Genomic DNA, 13,196 nt, shown 5'->3' with positions numbered 1-13,196 from the left:
TTCCTTGCTTCCCCACTTGTCTGCTTAGGGCAGAAAATCAAGCAGAGATCTTCCCACCACCCACCCTTGTCTTATCCCCTCCTTGTCCCACCTGTCCTAAAAGCCATGGTTCGTCCACCTTTTCCTTCTTTTGAGGGTTTTCTATGGCAGCCTGGAGACCCCTCTCTCCTGATTTGAAGAGATTCCAAGACAATCGGGGAGCTATTAAAAAATAAAATCAGGACCTTGTGAGGGGAGCTAGTTCCTAGGAAACGAATGTTTTCTATTTCTTATAAATGGAGCTAATCCTTGGGTCATCTGTGCTCCTGAATCACCTGTTTATGGCTCCGTCTTTGTCCTTGGGGGGCTCTTTCTCCCTCCTCCACTGGCACCGGTGAGAGACGGCGACGGCATCCCTCGCAGTGTGGAGAGCGCGAGAAAGAGCCGGGGCCGAGGAGGGGAGAAATCTAGACTCCCCGGAGCCGTGCTGGGATAAGCCCACAGCTGACCGGGGACGTTGGACACCGGGGCCAGCAGGCGCGGCGGCAGGACCGAGAGTCTCCGGCCCGCGAGGGGGCCAGACAGGAAACCATCCCCATCGCGTGGCGGGGAGCCGAGGCCCGGGGTGGCTGCAGGGGGGGCGGTCGGACGCGACGCAGGACTCGTCAGAGGCCGAGGCGTGAGACTCGACACCTGCGCCCGAGCAAAGCGAAGGTGCCTCTGCCCGCGGTGCTTGCAGAGGGGCTGGCTGCCCTCGGCTGCTGGACCGGCTACCGGACCATTGTCTGGAGAAAGGACCGTACCCCCAAGACCCACTCGCACGACCGGGGCCACCTCCTTTGTGCTTCTCCAGATTCTTCTTGCTGGTCTAGGGTTGCATCCTGATCCTCCTGCCCCCAGAGCCCAGCCAGCCCTTCAGGGTACACTGCCCACCGCAGGCTGTGTCAGCCCCATTACCCCCAGAGGTGCCCCTCCCCGCACACGGGGTCCACACACCCCCCAACCCCGAGGCTCCCTCCTGCTCCCTCTCCGGGGCCAACACCACCCACTTCCTCTGCCACCTGTGGCACAGGATACCAGGTCCTCAAGGGGGGCTTGATCCATGTGCTGCTTGGACACTCCCCACCATTGAGGGGACCGGCCTCTAGGACGGGCAGGTGACAATGGGGCCACAGCCTCTGCGGGCAGCCTACAGTGGGGAGACCAGGGTTACACGGCAAGCGTGCCAGTGCCTGGGACACAGAGACATCAGGCTCCGGATGATGGAATATGATGGAAGTTCCAGCAGACGCCGGGCAGGGAGCCCGCAGGCCATCGGGGGAGGGTGGGAACGCACAGCAGCTGGGTGGGCAGAGGCACATGGTTCCCACACCGGCAGGCAGGGCGGTGACGGGAAAGAGCGTGGGCTTTGGAGAGACCGACCTCATGGAATCCTGGCTCCGTGGCCCTGGCTGTTGCAGGTCTCTGGCTCGGGAATAATAACACCCACCTCAGAGAGGTGGCACAGGTGGCATGTGCCGCTCAGGGAGAGTCGGGCCCACTAGGCGCTCCATGAACAGTTTCCCATCCCTCCCGGGCCCCGGTCTGGTGCTCTGGGGCTGTGGCCCCGGAAAGGGCCGAGGGGGTGAGGCTTCATGGGTGGAGAGAAGGAGCCGTGATCAAGGCCGGGAGGCTCAGCCCCGTGGCGGGCACCTCAGGCCCCATAAGGAACCCTTCTTATTCTCCTTGGCCTCCAGAGATGTCCTGAGGGGGCCAACCTCCACGTCTATGAGCAGCTTGACCCCGGCAGCCCCCCCAGCTGGGCTGGTGCTGTGTCTGGCGGCAGGGGCCCCTCCAGGGGTCCTTCAGTGGCCACGGTGGCGACCTGGAGTCAGAGTCCCATGAGGGGCTGGGGAGGGGTAATTCGTCCACCAGCTTGTGCTCAGGCCAAGTGGTGTGCCAGGCACGAGAGTACAAAGGTGAGGACGGTCCAGACCCTGTCACCGGCTTTGGGGGAGGCGACAGAAAGGACCAATGAGGTGGGCTGGGGACTTCACTCATGTGCACCACCTTTTCCTCCATCCGTGTCCTTCCTGGGTGGCTCCACCCGCCCGTGGGACCAGAAGCTTCCTGAGTGCAGGCTGTGATTTTGCTTTCTGCTTCTCCGCCATCCACTTAGCTGTGACGGGAGGAAGGCAGCGCCGGGGCACAGATCCGGAGGGGGACTCGGGGCCCATCACGATGCTCTCATGCACCTGCGACCGGCTCCCTTGCCCACCCCTCACGCCCTCTTGGTGCCCCAGAGCTCTGCCGCCCAGTCCCTCAGCACACGGCCGTTTCACCTGACTCGGGTCTAGCCTGTTAGGTGTAAGCTTCCTCAGTGCCCCGCGCCCACGTCCCTCTCAGAGCTCACCCCGCCATCGGCCTGCCCTGGCCCCATCTCCGCTCCCTCGTTCCAAGACCCTGCTACCTTTACTGGAGTTCGGGCCTCTTTCTCCACTGATTCCATTCTCACTAGAATTCCCTTGCTGCCTTTTGAAAGATCCCCGTGAAGGCCGGGGCCCCACCCCAGTAGACCGCCTTAGCTGGTTTGGAGTAAGTGGCTCGGACATCGGTATTTTTTTTTAAGTCCCCAGGTTATTTTTGAGCTTGCGTGAAGAACCCCTGCTCTTGGCCACCATGATCAAATGACCACCTAGACTCATGTGACCTCACGTCCACCCTTCCTGGGAGTCATTGTCATTATTCTCTTTCCCCGGAGCTCTCTCTCGGGGGAGCCCTCCACGTCATCCATCAGCTCCTGCCTGGTCTGTAGCCCACAGCCAGCTGAGCCCCTCACTCTGGCACCTGCCAAACTCGTAACTCGGATCTCTGCCGAGATCGTGGTGCTCTCATTATATCCCCGCGGGAAGCTCCACTCAGCCTCCAGCACCTTGATCTGCTGCTCTAGAAAACAGACTCAAAACCCAGGACAACCCGGCCCACCCAGGGAACCCCGGAGAGCCCTGGGCACAAGGGGAGGTGGGAGGGTTCTTCGCTTCCCCCCCAAATCCGGGTGAGGAGCCAGCGGCATCTGAAGAAGCATCCTCCATCCCTCCACTCGAGAACCTAGCGCTCTTCAAAGTCTCTCAACTGGAAAGTCTCTCTCCCGTTATCCCACCTCAGTTCTTACTGCTGCAAAGGTAGCAGAGGCAGCAGGTAGGATGTGGCTCTTTTTGCTCTTGGTTGGTCGCTACCCAGCTCTGAACACACACACACTCACACAGGATGGAAGCAAACCCGTGACTGAGTCTTGCACTGCTCACCCTCCTCCACCCACATGGTGGTGTTGACTTCCAGGATGAGAGCCATGGGAGGCTCTAGCTGATGGCCACCTCCTGGGTGGCAGGGGTTTGAGCCTGGCCCTGTGACGTTGGCTCACACCAACCCAGCCCATCCATCCCTCTCTCCTCCAGCCCCTCTACCTTTCATCTTGTAAGATCCTCAGGCCCCCAAGGACTTCCTGGCTGAGGTTTGCTGGCTCGTGCTGGTCGCTGGGAGACCTGCCTGTCTTCCCGCAGCCCTCCCCACCCCAGGCCGGATGGCTGTCTGGGACGGTGCCGTCTACACAGTCACTGAAATTCACAGCCTGTCCTGACCCCCGACTCCCTTCACCCTGGTCCAGGCTTAGGCTCCAAGAGCTTATTTCCTATCTTAGCATCCCAGCAGGCTCAGAGTGTGGGGTCCCCATCGTCTCTACCCTTCCTGGGTGACCCCCCAAAGGCCCAGGCCTCTGAGCAGTGAGGAAAGGGTTGAATAAACACAGACACCCACCTACCACGCCCCCAGCTTCCCTCCAGGAAAGATCCAGCTCTTAGATGGAGGCCAGAGGGTCCCGGTCAGCATCAGGACCATTTCTATCAGTAGACACAGGTAATTCTTTGGGTGAAAGCCACGAACTGTGCTGCACGCGCACCCTTCCTGTGTTCCTCCTTTCTTCTCTCCCACCTCCCCTTCCTCCCTCCTCCCAAACTCTGACGGCCCACGCCTCATGCTTCATTTCCCTGCAGGGTCCACACTGCCCAGCCCCCGGGCCACGCGTGCTCTCAGAGCTGCTTCTTCGGCTCTACAGCGGGCCGCAGGGCAAGGCGCAGCGCCCCCGGTGTGTGTGTCTGCGTGTGCCTGGGTGACGCACTGAGTATGTGTCCCCACCTTGACCACTCCGAGACCAAGCTGTCAGATCGTGCTGTTTATTGAGGATGCAATGGGAGGGCCTCTAAGAAGAAAGGAGATGTGGAGGGGCCTCCTCTTCTCTGCTTCTGGATACAGGAGAGCGAAGAGAGACCTGAGTCGTACTTGGTCCTACTCGGAATGAGCCATGAGACGGGGCCAGGGTGGCGTGGGGACCGGCCTCTCTTGGCTGGTGCCCTTCGGCCTTCCTTCTCTTGAACACAGAACCAGCTCCCAGCTTAGGCAGTCACTGGGACAGAGGCCCCAGTGTGAGAGCGGGGCCTCGGTCTGTGACCCGGGGAGCCAGACTGTAGTTGGTGACGGAGCCGGAGGCTGCGCGGAGGGCGGAAGGCCGGGAGCTGAGCTGAGCCCACGGCCCGGCTGGGGGGACCTCAGCCAGGAGGAATTTCGCCAGGTAGGGCCATCCACACCTGTCCAGGCTCAGGGAGACGCAGGCTGGGGGAAGTAGGGAGCAGGGCAGGGTGGAGAGGGGCTGACGGGGACGGGAGAGCGCGCGAGTGGGAGACAGCTGGGGACGTGGCAGCGGTGGCGGTGGCGTGGCAGCGTCTCTACCTGCCGGCCTTCTTGGAGGAGGTGCTCTGGCTGGAGCCCTTCCCCAGGGTATCCCTGTAGTCGCTGCCGCTGCCCCTGCCCCGGCCGTCCCCGCCGCGGACACTGCACACGCCGGAGATGCAGCTGCCGCTGCTGGCCACGTAGCCGCCGCTCACCGAGCTGGGCCTGAAGCCGTAGCCGCCGCTGCCGCTGGAGCTGCTGATGATGGCTGCGGAGGGACAGCGGGTGGCATCCTCAGGGGCCATCCTCTACGGTCCGGCCACTCCGCCCCCTCCCCGGGTGGGGGTAAATCCCAAAGATCGCTTCCCCCAGTCCTGCCCTTGCCCGGCCCAGCTTAGCCCCATCTGGCCTATTCTTAATTCTCAGAAGCCCATCGCGTTGGTCCAGGAACCAGTGCAGCAACCTGCCATTCCAGGGACCGCCTCGCTTCTCTTAGCCTTTTTGGTAAACTTCCCAGCCTCCAACCTGTCCTCCCCTTCTTGCTGGCTGTCCTGCCAGCAGCATTTTTTGGAGGCTCTGGTTTAATTCTCAGTCCCGCTGAGAAATCCAGAGATCCAACACCCTCAGCTTAACCTCCAAGGTCCCCATTCATGGATTCCTTCCCGGCCTCTAATTCCCCAGCCCAGACTTGCAGCCAGGTGGGGAGGGGGCGGTGCTCAAGCCTCCCACACATGCATCCTTTGTTTCCCCTTCCCAGTAGCCACAGCCTTCCCAGCTGCCACCCATGGGAGCAGGGAGACAGGGATGGGGAGGGAGCGGCTCTGGACTGGGAGTCGCCTGCTCCTTGGCCATGCCCTGCTATCTGGCCGTGTGACCTCAAAGTTTGTTGCTCTCTGCTCCTTAGTTTGCTCAGCTACGCACACGGGGTGCAACTAAGGCCCTTTCCGACCCGCAGATTCTACAGTCTTAGGTCCAAGCACACAAGTACTTACAGATGCTGACAGGGGAGGGAAATTCTCCTGACATCCTGTTTGGGAAAGAAAGAAAATGAGAGTGAGCAGTCACCCAACCCACAACCTATTCACCTCAAAGCTAGTGTCCCCACGGGGCCTGATGTAGGTTTCTTTTCTTTTTTTTTAATTTTTATTTATTTATGATAGTCACACAGATTGAGAGAGAGAGAGAGAGGCAGAGACACAGGAGGAGGGAGAAGCAGGCTCCATGCACCGGGAGCCCGACGTGGGATTCGATCCCGGGTCTCCAGGATCACGCCCTGGGCCAAAGGCAGGCGCCAAACCGCTGCGCCACCCACGGATCCCTGATGTGGGTTTCTGAACCCAACGGGCCCCTGTGGAAATTCCAGGGCTTCTTTGGCACAAGCAGAGCTTGAGAAGCTGTGGCTGCTGCCCCTGGGGTGACCAGGCAACAGTCCAAGTCACAGTCGTGGGCACGAGGCACACGCACGGGGCGGCATGAACGCTTCCCAAGGCCAGGCTCGGGCACTGAGTCGTTCTCATCTGTTGAGAACATTGGGGAAGCTGGAACGGCTGCCCTGGGACATCTGTGACAAGCTCACCTTGTACCTGGACAGGTAAGGAAGTCGGAACAGAAGACCTCACGTAGTAATGGGGTGGGCAGTATGCGTAGGTATATCCAGGGAACTCAAGGGTAGATGGGCTGATCCCCAAGGCACAGTGCCTGGCATACAGGGAGCGCTCGCGCCCGGACGTATTCTGAGTTACTGTTGATGTATTCCCATCATCACCCAAGGACGCCCTTTTCTGGAGGAGACCCTGCTAAGCTTTCTCCTTTTGTCCTTCTCAAACCCCTGGGGCTCTCCTGCAGAGCACCCCTCCAGCCCCCCACCTGCACTCCTCGCCCTCCAGCAGCTTGCGGTAGGTGGCGATCTCCATGTCCAGGGCCAGCTTCAGGCTCAGGAGCTCCTGGTACTCGCGCAGCATCCGGGCCAGCTCCTCCTTGGCCTGGTGCAGGGCGGCCTCCAGCTCGTCCAGCTTGGCCCGGGCGTCCTTCAAGGCATTGTCACCCCGCTGCTCGGCATCGGCGATGGCCGTCTCCAGGTTGGAAGCCTGCACAGGGAATCACAGAAGCTGGAAAACTGGAAGGGGGGGTTAGAGTCCCCCACATCCAAATCCCACTAGTGCTTGGGGACTTCTGGGCAGAGATGCCCACCTCCTCCCTTCACACCTCCTGCCCCTCTTCTAGGCCGGAGCCCCCTCTGGGGCCAGCAAGTCCTTCCTAGCTCTATGTCTCTCCGCTTGCTTCTGTTTAGGCATTGGTGGTGATAAGAAATAGTCACCCTGCCTTCCTGTGACCTTAGCCACTTCAGTACCTTGTCGGTTCATTACAAAGACATTTACTTGGCCACCTACGTACCAAGGGTGTCGAATAAGAGGTAGATGGCTTTCTGCTCTTGAGTTGTTTACAGTCTGGGAAGAGTTCCTTGGAATATGGTGTTGCAGGTGCAAGGACAGGGGCTGCGCAGGTGCATGGGGCCAGAGATGAGGGGCACAGGGAAGGAGAGTCTCCAGAACCAACTATTATTTCCCAAGTGCTTACTGTATGCCTGGCACTACCCTCAGCCCTTCCTTACACGCCTTTTGCATACCTTCGCTCATGCTGTCCTTACACCACCCTGTGCAGAGAGGACGACCAACTTACCCCACGTCCTGGAGTCACTAAGTATTAAGGCCCATGGGAAGATGGAGAGAGCACTGGACTAGGAGTCAGAGTGGGTTCCCATCACAGCTCTGACACTCACCAGCTTGCAACCCACTGAACCTGTCTGAGCCTCAGTGTCCTCATCTGTAACGATGGGGAGCGCTTGCCTCATGGAGTCTTTGAGATGCTTCAGCGTGATAAAGCGATAGGAGGCGCTGCCATGGTTATCCTATAACCACATCCTGTCTCCCCACCTACTCAAGCTGAGACTGCAGCCTAGAGTCCCGGGAGGCGTCTGAGCAAGGCCTTAATGAATAGGCACAGAAGGTACTTTAATGGGCCCTCTCTGAGGCCTCTTATCAGTCATTTCATCAACATACGTTTATTAAGCTGCTACTATGTGCCAGGCACTGTACCAGACCTTGGGAAAGCAATGGGGAACAAAGCAGCCAGCTCTCTGCCTTCCTCCAGTCCAGTGGGAAAAGGGACAGGCTGGCGTCGGGGAATCACCAAGTGGGACAAGGACAGGATAAGCAGAGGCTCCAGGGAGCACGTGATAGGGGCAGAGGGAATGGGGGGAAGTGGTCCTAGCCCATCCTGGGGATTGAGAGAGAAGACTTCCCACAGGAGGGGCTTCAAAGCAGAGGTCCTTGGGGTGAGTAGGAGATGAGATGCCCCAGGGATGTCTGCTCCAAGGGTTTGAGACAGTGACCTCATTGTCTCCTTTCCTCTTGTGGGCAGAGATTTGAGAGGCTGATGTCCTTGGCCAACTCATTTCCCCTCCAATTATGCCCTCCTGCCCCAGGCCATGGGCAACCGGTCCCCTCACCTGCTTCTTCACATTCTCAATCTCTGAGCGGATTCTCTGGATGAGCCGGGTGAGCTCTGAGATCTCGTTCTTGGTGTTTTTGAGGTCATCTCCATGCCGGCCGGCTGCCAGCTGCAGCTCCTGGAACTGGGGAGCCCAAAGCACAGAGCCAGGGGTGAGCATGAGGCGTGTGCCATGGGACCACATGATGTCTCGGGATTGGTGATGTCCCAGGGGAAGGGCGTGTTGGATGCTTAAGTGGACACGGCCTCTGTTCTGGGAATGACCAGACCTAGCCCTCATGCCTGCTGGGGATGCCCTCTCTGGTCCTGCCTCAGCCCAGCTCACCTTGGTCTGGTACAGCGCCTCGGCCTCGGCCTTGCTCTTCAGGGCGATCTCCTCGTACTGGGCGCGGACCTCATCGATGATGCTGTCCAGGTTCAGGTCCCGGTTGTTGTCCATGGACAGGATGACGGACATATCGCTGATGTGGGACTGGATCTGAGCGATCTCCTACATGGGGACCAGGGCTGGTCTCAGGACTTGACTATCAGAGACCAACACCCCCCTTCACCCGTCCCCCAAGCAAGATAAACAAATCTGGGTGCTGTTGACTTAGAGGCTCTGGACCAAGGCTGCTGCTCCCCGGGCAAGATGAGTTTCCTCCAGCCCCAGACAGATTCCTACCACTGTGAAGCCAGGACCCGGACCATTTCCTTTCCACCCAGAGGGTGGAGGTTGGGAGCCTCTCGGGGCTGAAATGGGAGATGAGTGCCTAATAGGGGGATCGCCCTGAGAGCGGGGAGCCTCTCCCAACCTCGAGAACAGAGTTTTGCCCACTGGCTGCCCTTGGGGGCGGGGGGTAGACATAGACTTACGGCTTCATAGAGACACTTGAAGAATTTGATCTCCTGGTCCATGGAGTCCACTTTGGCCTGCAGCTCCACCTTATTGGCATAAGCCGCGTCCACATCCTGAAAGATGCCCCCGACGTCCCTCAGTCACTGCCCGTGCCGCCGAGAAGGAAGCACCCACCCAGCCCGGGTGCCTTGCACACCGAGATAGCTGCCCTTTTCTCTCTGGGAGGCTCATGGGAAAGGAGAGTGTGGAGCAAAAGGCCCAGCCCCACCCCGCCCTGAGAATCGACTCCCTCAGCAGGGATAGGGCACCCCCCTAAGGAAGGGAGCCCCAGCCAGGCCGCCACCAGCCGTCCCTCTGACGTCTGAGTCAGGCCCTGTGGCCGCAGGGGAGCCCCTGTGTGTCGTCCTCTGCCGTTCTTCACTATGGACAAACCCCGTCCACATGAAACGCTCAGGAAGGCCATCGAACTCTCTCTGCCTTCTCATTCCCTCTCTGGAAAGTCCATCGGTTTTCCTCGGCCTTCACGCCATTAGTTTGGAACTGGCTCTCTCGCCGCGAGCAGAGCCCCCGGGTAGGCTCGGCTCCCCCTGGTCCCAGGCGGCCCTGGACTCGAGGCCTTGCCTTCCTCCTCACCTTCTTGAGCAGCACAAACTCATTCTCTGCAGCCGTCCTCCTGTTGATTTCTTCCTCGTACCTGCCAAAATGCCAGGGCTCGGTCGGTGACTACGTCTCACTTAGAACCTTCTCGCTGAGGACCCTCTTTCACTCAAGGAAGGCTCTACGCAAGAGGCAGTGTGCCCGTTTGAGGGACAGATGCTAATGGGCCACGGGGTACAGGGCTGGTGGGGCCACCAGGCAAGGAAGGCTTTGTGGAGCAGGGGACACGGAGACTGAGTTTGGTTAAAAAAAAAAAGGTGATTATTGAAAATGAAGTAGGAGCATGTGGAGCCAACGTTCTATGGGAAATCTCATAGGTAGCAAGAACCAAGCTCCTCCTTGGAAACTTGACTACAGCCTTACAGATGAGCCTTCCTTAGTTACTCCTCACAGCCCTTCTGGGAGGTGGACGGATTTAAGCCTCCTTTTACCAAGGAGAACCCAGAAGCTCTAGGAGATTATGAGCAGCTTACCCAAGGTTTCCCTCATCCAGCCAGACGTAGTCCTTTGACCACTGTCCAGCTAACTGAGCATTTGTCCTAAGTGCCAGACCAGAGGCTGGAGGTGCAGAGAGCAAGTTCCAGAGTTTTGTTGGAATAATCCTGTTTGGTATGACAAGGGACACTGCCACTCGTCTCCAAAAACCTCAAGCCGAGGTAGCTGCCACCCCTGCAGAAGGAGCTCAGAGGGAAAGGGGCAGTTGCCCGGCTGCGGGGAGACCCCTTCCCCGCTCACCTCTTCTTGTAGTCCTCCACCACGTCCCGCACGCTCCTCAGCTCCGAGTCCAGCCGCACCCTGTCCCCGGACAGCGTCTCCAGCTGCTTCCGCAGGTTGCTGATGTAGCCCTCGAGGATGGGCTCCAGGTTGTTCTTGCAGTTGTTCAGATCCAGCTGCTGCAGCAGCTCCCACTTGGTCTCCAGCACCTGGTTCTGCTGCTCCAGGAACCGCACCTGGGACCCAAAGTGCAGAAACTGTTGAGCCCCCGGGACGCAGTCACACCCATCATCCAAAGGCTCTGTGCAAAGCGCTCTGCCTGCATTTTCTCCTTTGCCCCTCACAACGGCTGCATGAGGCGGGCAGGCCATTAACCCCATTTAATGGAAGGGAAACTGAGCCATAGAGAAGTTCGGCCTCTTTCCAAGGTCCAACGGTTTGATAAGTGGGAGGGAGCCCGGAGCTGAACCCAGACATGTGTCCCCAGAACTCATGTATCCTGTCATTCAGAACCCATTGTGGCCAACCCAGCCCAGGGAAGGGCTGTACCTAAAAACTACCAGGACGGAGTCAGGCTGGGTCCATTTTTGGAAAAGCTGACCATTCTGAAGAAGGGAATCTGCTCTTCATTTTATAGCATATCAAGCTCAGCGAGGCTCAATGGGCCAAGACTTTCCAGGCATTCTAGATTTCTGCATCAGGCTCCAACTCCATCATTGCCCGTGGCCTCCTCCCTCTGCCCTAACTCTGCTCCTCAGAACCATCTTCCGTGGAGGAAGCATGGCACCTGGGGCAACGTGGATAGACAATGCTCCCTGGGCCCCTGTCGCCTCCCTGGGCCAGGAGACCGACCAGAGGCAGTGGATCCACATACTCTTCTCTTGTGTGCTGCGTCGGGGGGAGGCGCGCAAATTTTTTTTAAAAATGACTTAATCCACGTGATCACAGCCACTGTCTAAATAAGGTTGTCTTCCCTGTTGTCATAAGCACAGGGCCTCAGAAAACTGGCTGGGATTCAGCGTTGAGATGGGATCAGCCCCCAAACTGCCTGCCCCCCAGCAGATCCTCCAGCATTGGTTTGGCTTGACTAATCCTGACTCTTTCACGAATACCCCTGAGACTGAGCGTTAAGCGCAGAGTAAACCAGGACCCCACACGCTGGACAATCGGGATCACTGAGAATGTCATGTGCCCACATTGCCCCGCGGTCCCTGGGACTGGGCCTCACCTTCCATCCCTCCACCCACCACCCCCAGATGCCGTTCCCTGGCAAGGCATGTACCTCAGTGCTTCTGCGGACTCACAGAACGGGAGTAATAATTTCTCATCTACCAAAAGTCCGAGGCCTATCTGGACTGGATGATGCCTCGAGGCCTCTTCCAGACCTCTGGTTCCTCCCCTTCTCGACACTCCTCCCCCACTTGTCCGAAGATGAAAATGATAGTGACAACAGCCAGCACTTGGGAGCACTCAGTATGCGGGAGGCACTGTGCCAACATCTTCACATGCATTTTCTTTCCCAAACCTGACAAAACCCCCAAGGGGTAGGCTATTATCTGCATTACAGAGATAAGGAAGGAGAGGCGCAGGCAGGATAAACAACCCTCCGCACAGCCGGCTCTGCGGCTGGCTCAGCCAAGACATTGCCGGTAAGTGATGGGGACAGTGCGGAAGCCAGGTCTGACGTCAGAGCTCTGTGGGGACCCCCCCCCCCCCGCACTGCCCTCGTCGGCCTCTCGAGGGGCCCATGTGGGAATGACTGCAAACGGATGCTCCTGATCCATCCAGTCAAATGACCAGTGGATGAGACCCGCTCCCAACGGGTGGGAGGAAGACTCTGGGTCAGGTTCCCTCGCACTGGCTCTTCCCACACGTGAGCTGCAAGGACCCGAGGCTCAGCAATGGCACCAAGCCGACCCTCCAGTAAGAAGCGGGGGCCTTTCCTTTGGAGCTCCTGCCAGGAACCCCACCACCACCCCCACACGCCCCTGCCAGTAGAGACAGCCTCCTTCCGTCTTCTCCGGGGAAAGTCTGCAGGGAATCTCACACAAATCACCCCGATGAAAGAAGACACCTGCTTCGTCCACGTTACGTGCCTCCTCATGTCTGACCTGAATCCCTTTTGCTGTCACAACAGCTCAGGCTCTAAGAAGAGAAGGGAAGGTCGTCCCACCTTGTCGATGAAGGAGGCGAACTTGTTGTTCAGCGCCTTGATCTGCTCCCGCTCCTGGGCTCTCACTTTCTGGATCTCGGGGTCCAGCTCCACGTTGAGGGGGGCCAGGAGGCTCTCGTTGACGGTGACCTGATGGATGCCCCCCGGAGGGCACACGGACGGGCACACGGGCCCCAGGGCCACACTGCCAAACATGCTCCCAGCAAAGCCACTGGCCCGGCCTCGACCAAACCCATAACCTCCGCTCTTCCCGCTGCTGCTGGCCACGTTAAAGGAGATGTTCCGGATGCCTCCCAGGCTGTAGAGGCTCCGGCTCCCAAAGCCTCCGCTGAGCCCTTTGCCCCCTGCCCGGTAGGAGGATGAGCTGCCCCCGGAGAGCACTGCCGAGCAGCCGCTGAAGCCCCCCTTGGAGGCAGCTCCCGACTTGCAGGTGAATTGGCGGCTCATGCTGGTGGTGGAGATGGAGTTCAGATGCTGGAGGGACGGAGGCCGAATCCTACACGGGCTCTGCAGGTTGCAGTGAGGACTGGCAGGCACCCTTCCTTATATGTGCTTGGCATTGGGGCTCGTGGACGGGCAGTCAAGAGCTTAATTCATGGGTTTGGCTTGCCTGGGAGCAAGAAG

The 13,196-nt window shown here is 59.0% G+C and overlaps 1 protein-coding gene across 1 annotated transcript; it reads right to left on the bottom strand.

Moving 5' to 3' along the window:
• Positions 1-4,173: 4,173 nt before the first annotated feature.
• KRT71 (keratin 71) lies at positions 4,174-13,132 on the bottom strand. The gene is made up of 9 exons (XM_077871832.1): positions 12,573-13,132; positions 10,421-10,635; positions 9,662-9,722; positions 9,046-9,141; positions 8,516-8,680; positions 8,189-8,314; positions 6,547-6,767; positions 5,673-5,707; positions 4,174-4,948 (listed from the first exon to the last, which is right to left on the bottom strand). Exons 1-9 carry the CDS (start codon positions 13,017-13,019, stop codon positions 4,737-4,739), a joined length of 1,578 nt encoding a protein of 525 aa, XP_077727958.1. The 5' UTR covers positions 13,020-13,132; the 3' UTR covers positions 4,174-4,736.
• Positions 13,133-13,196: the final 64 nt, after the last annotated feature.

The sequence above is a fragment of the Canis aureus genome, chromosome 25 (assembly GCF_053574225.1).
Source record: "Canis aureus isolate CA01 chromosome 25, VMU_Caureus_v.1.0, whole genome shotgun sequence".
Classification (NCBI taxonomy): Eukaryota; Metazoa; Chordata; class Mammalia; order Carnivora; family Canidae; genus Canis; species Canis aureus.
The sequence above is the reverse complement of the archived record's forward strand: the minus strand, read 5'-3'. Positions and strand labels throughout refer to the sequence as shown.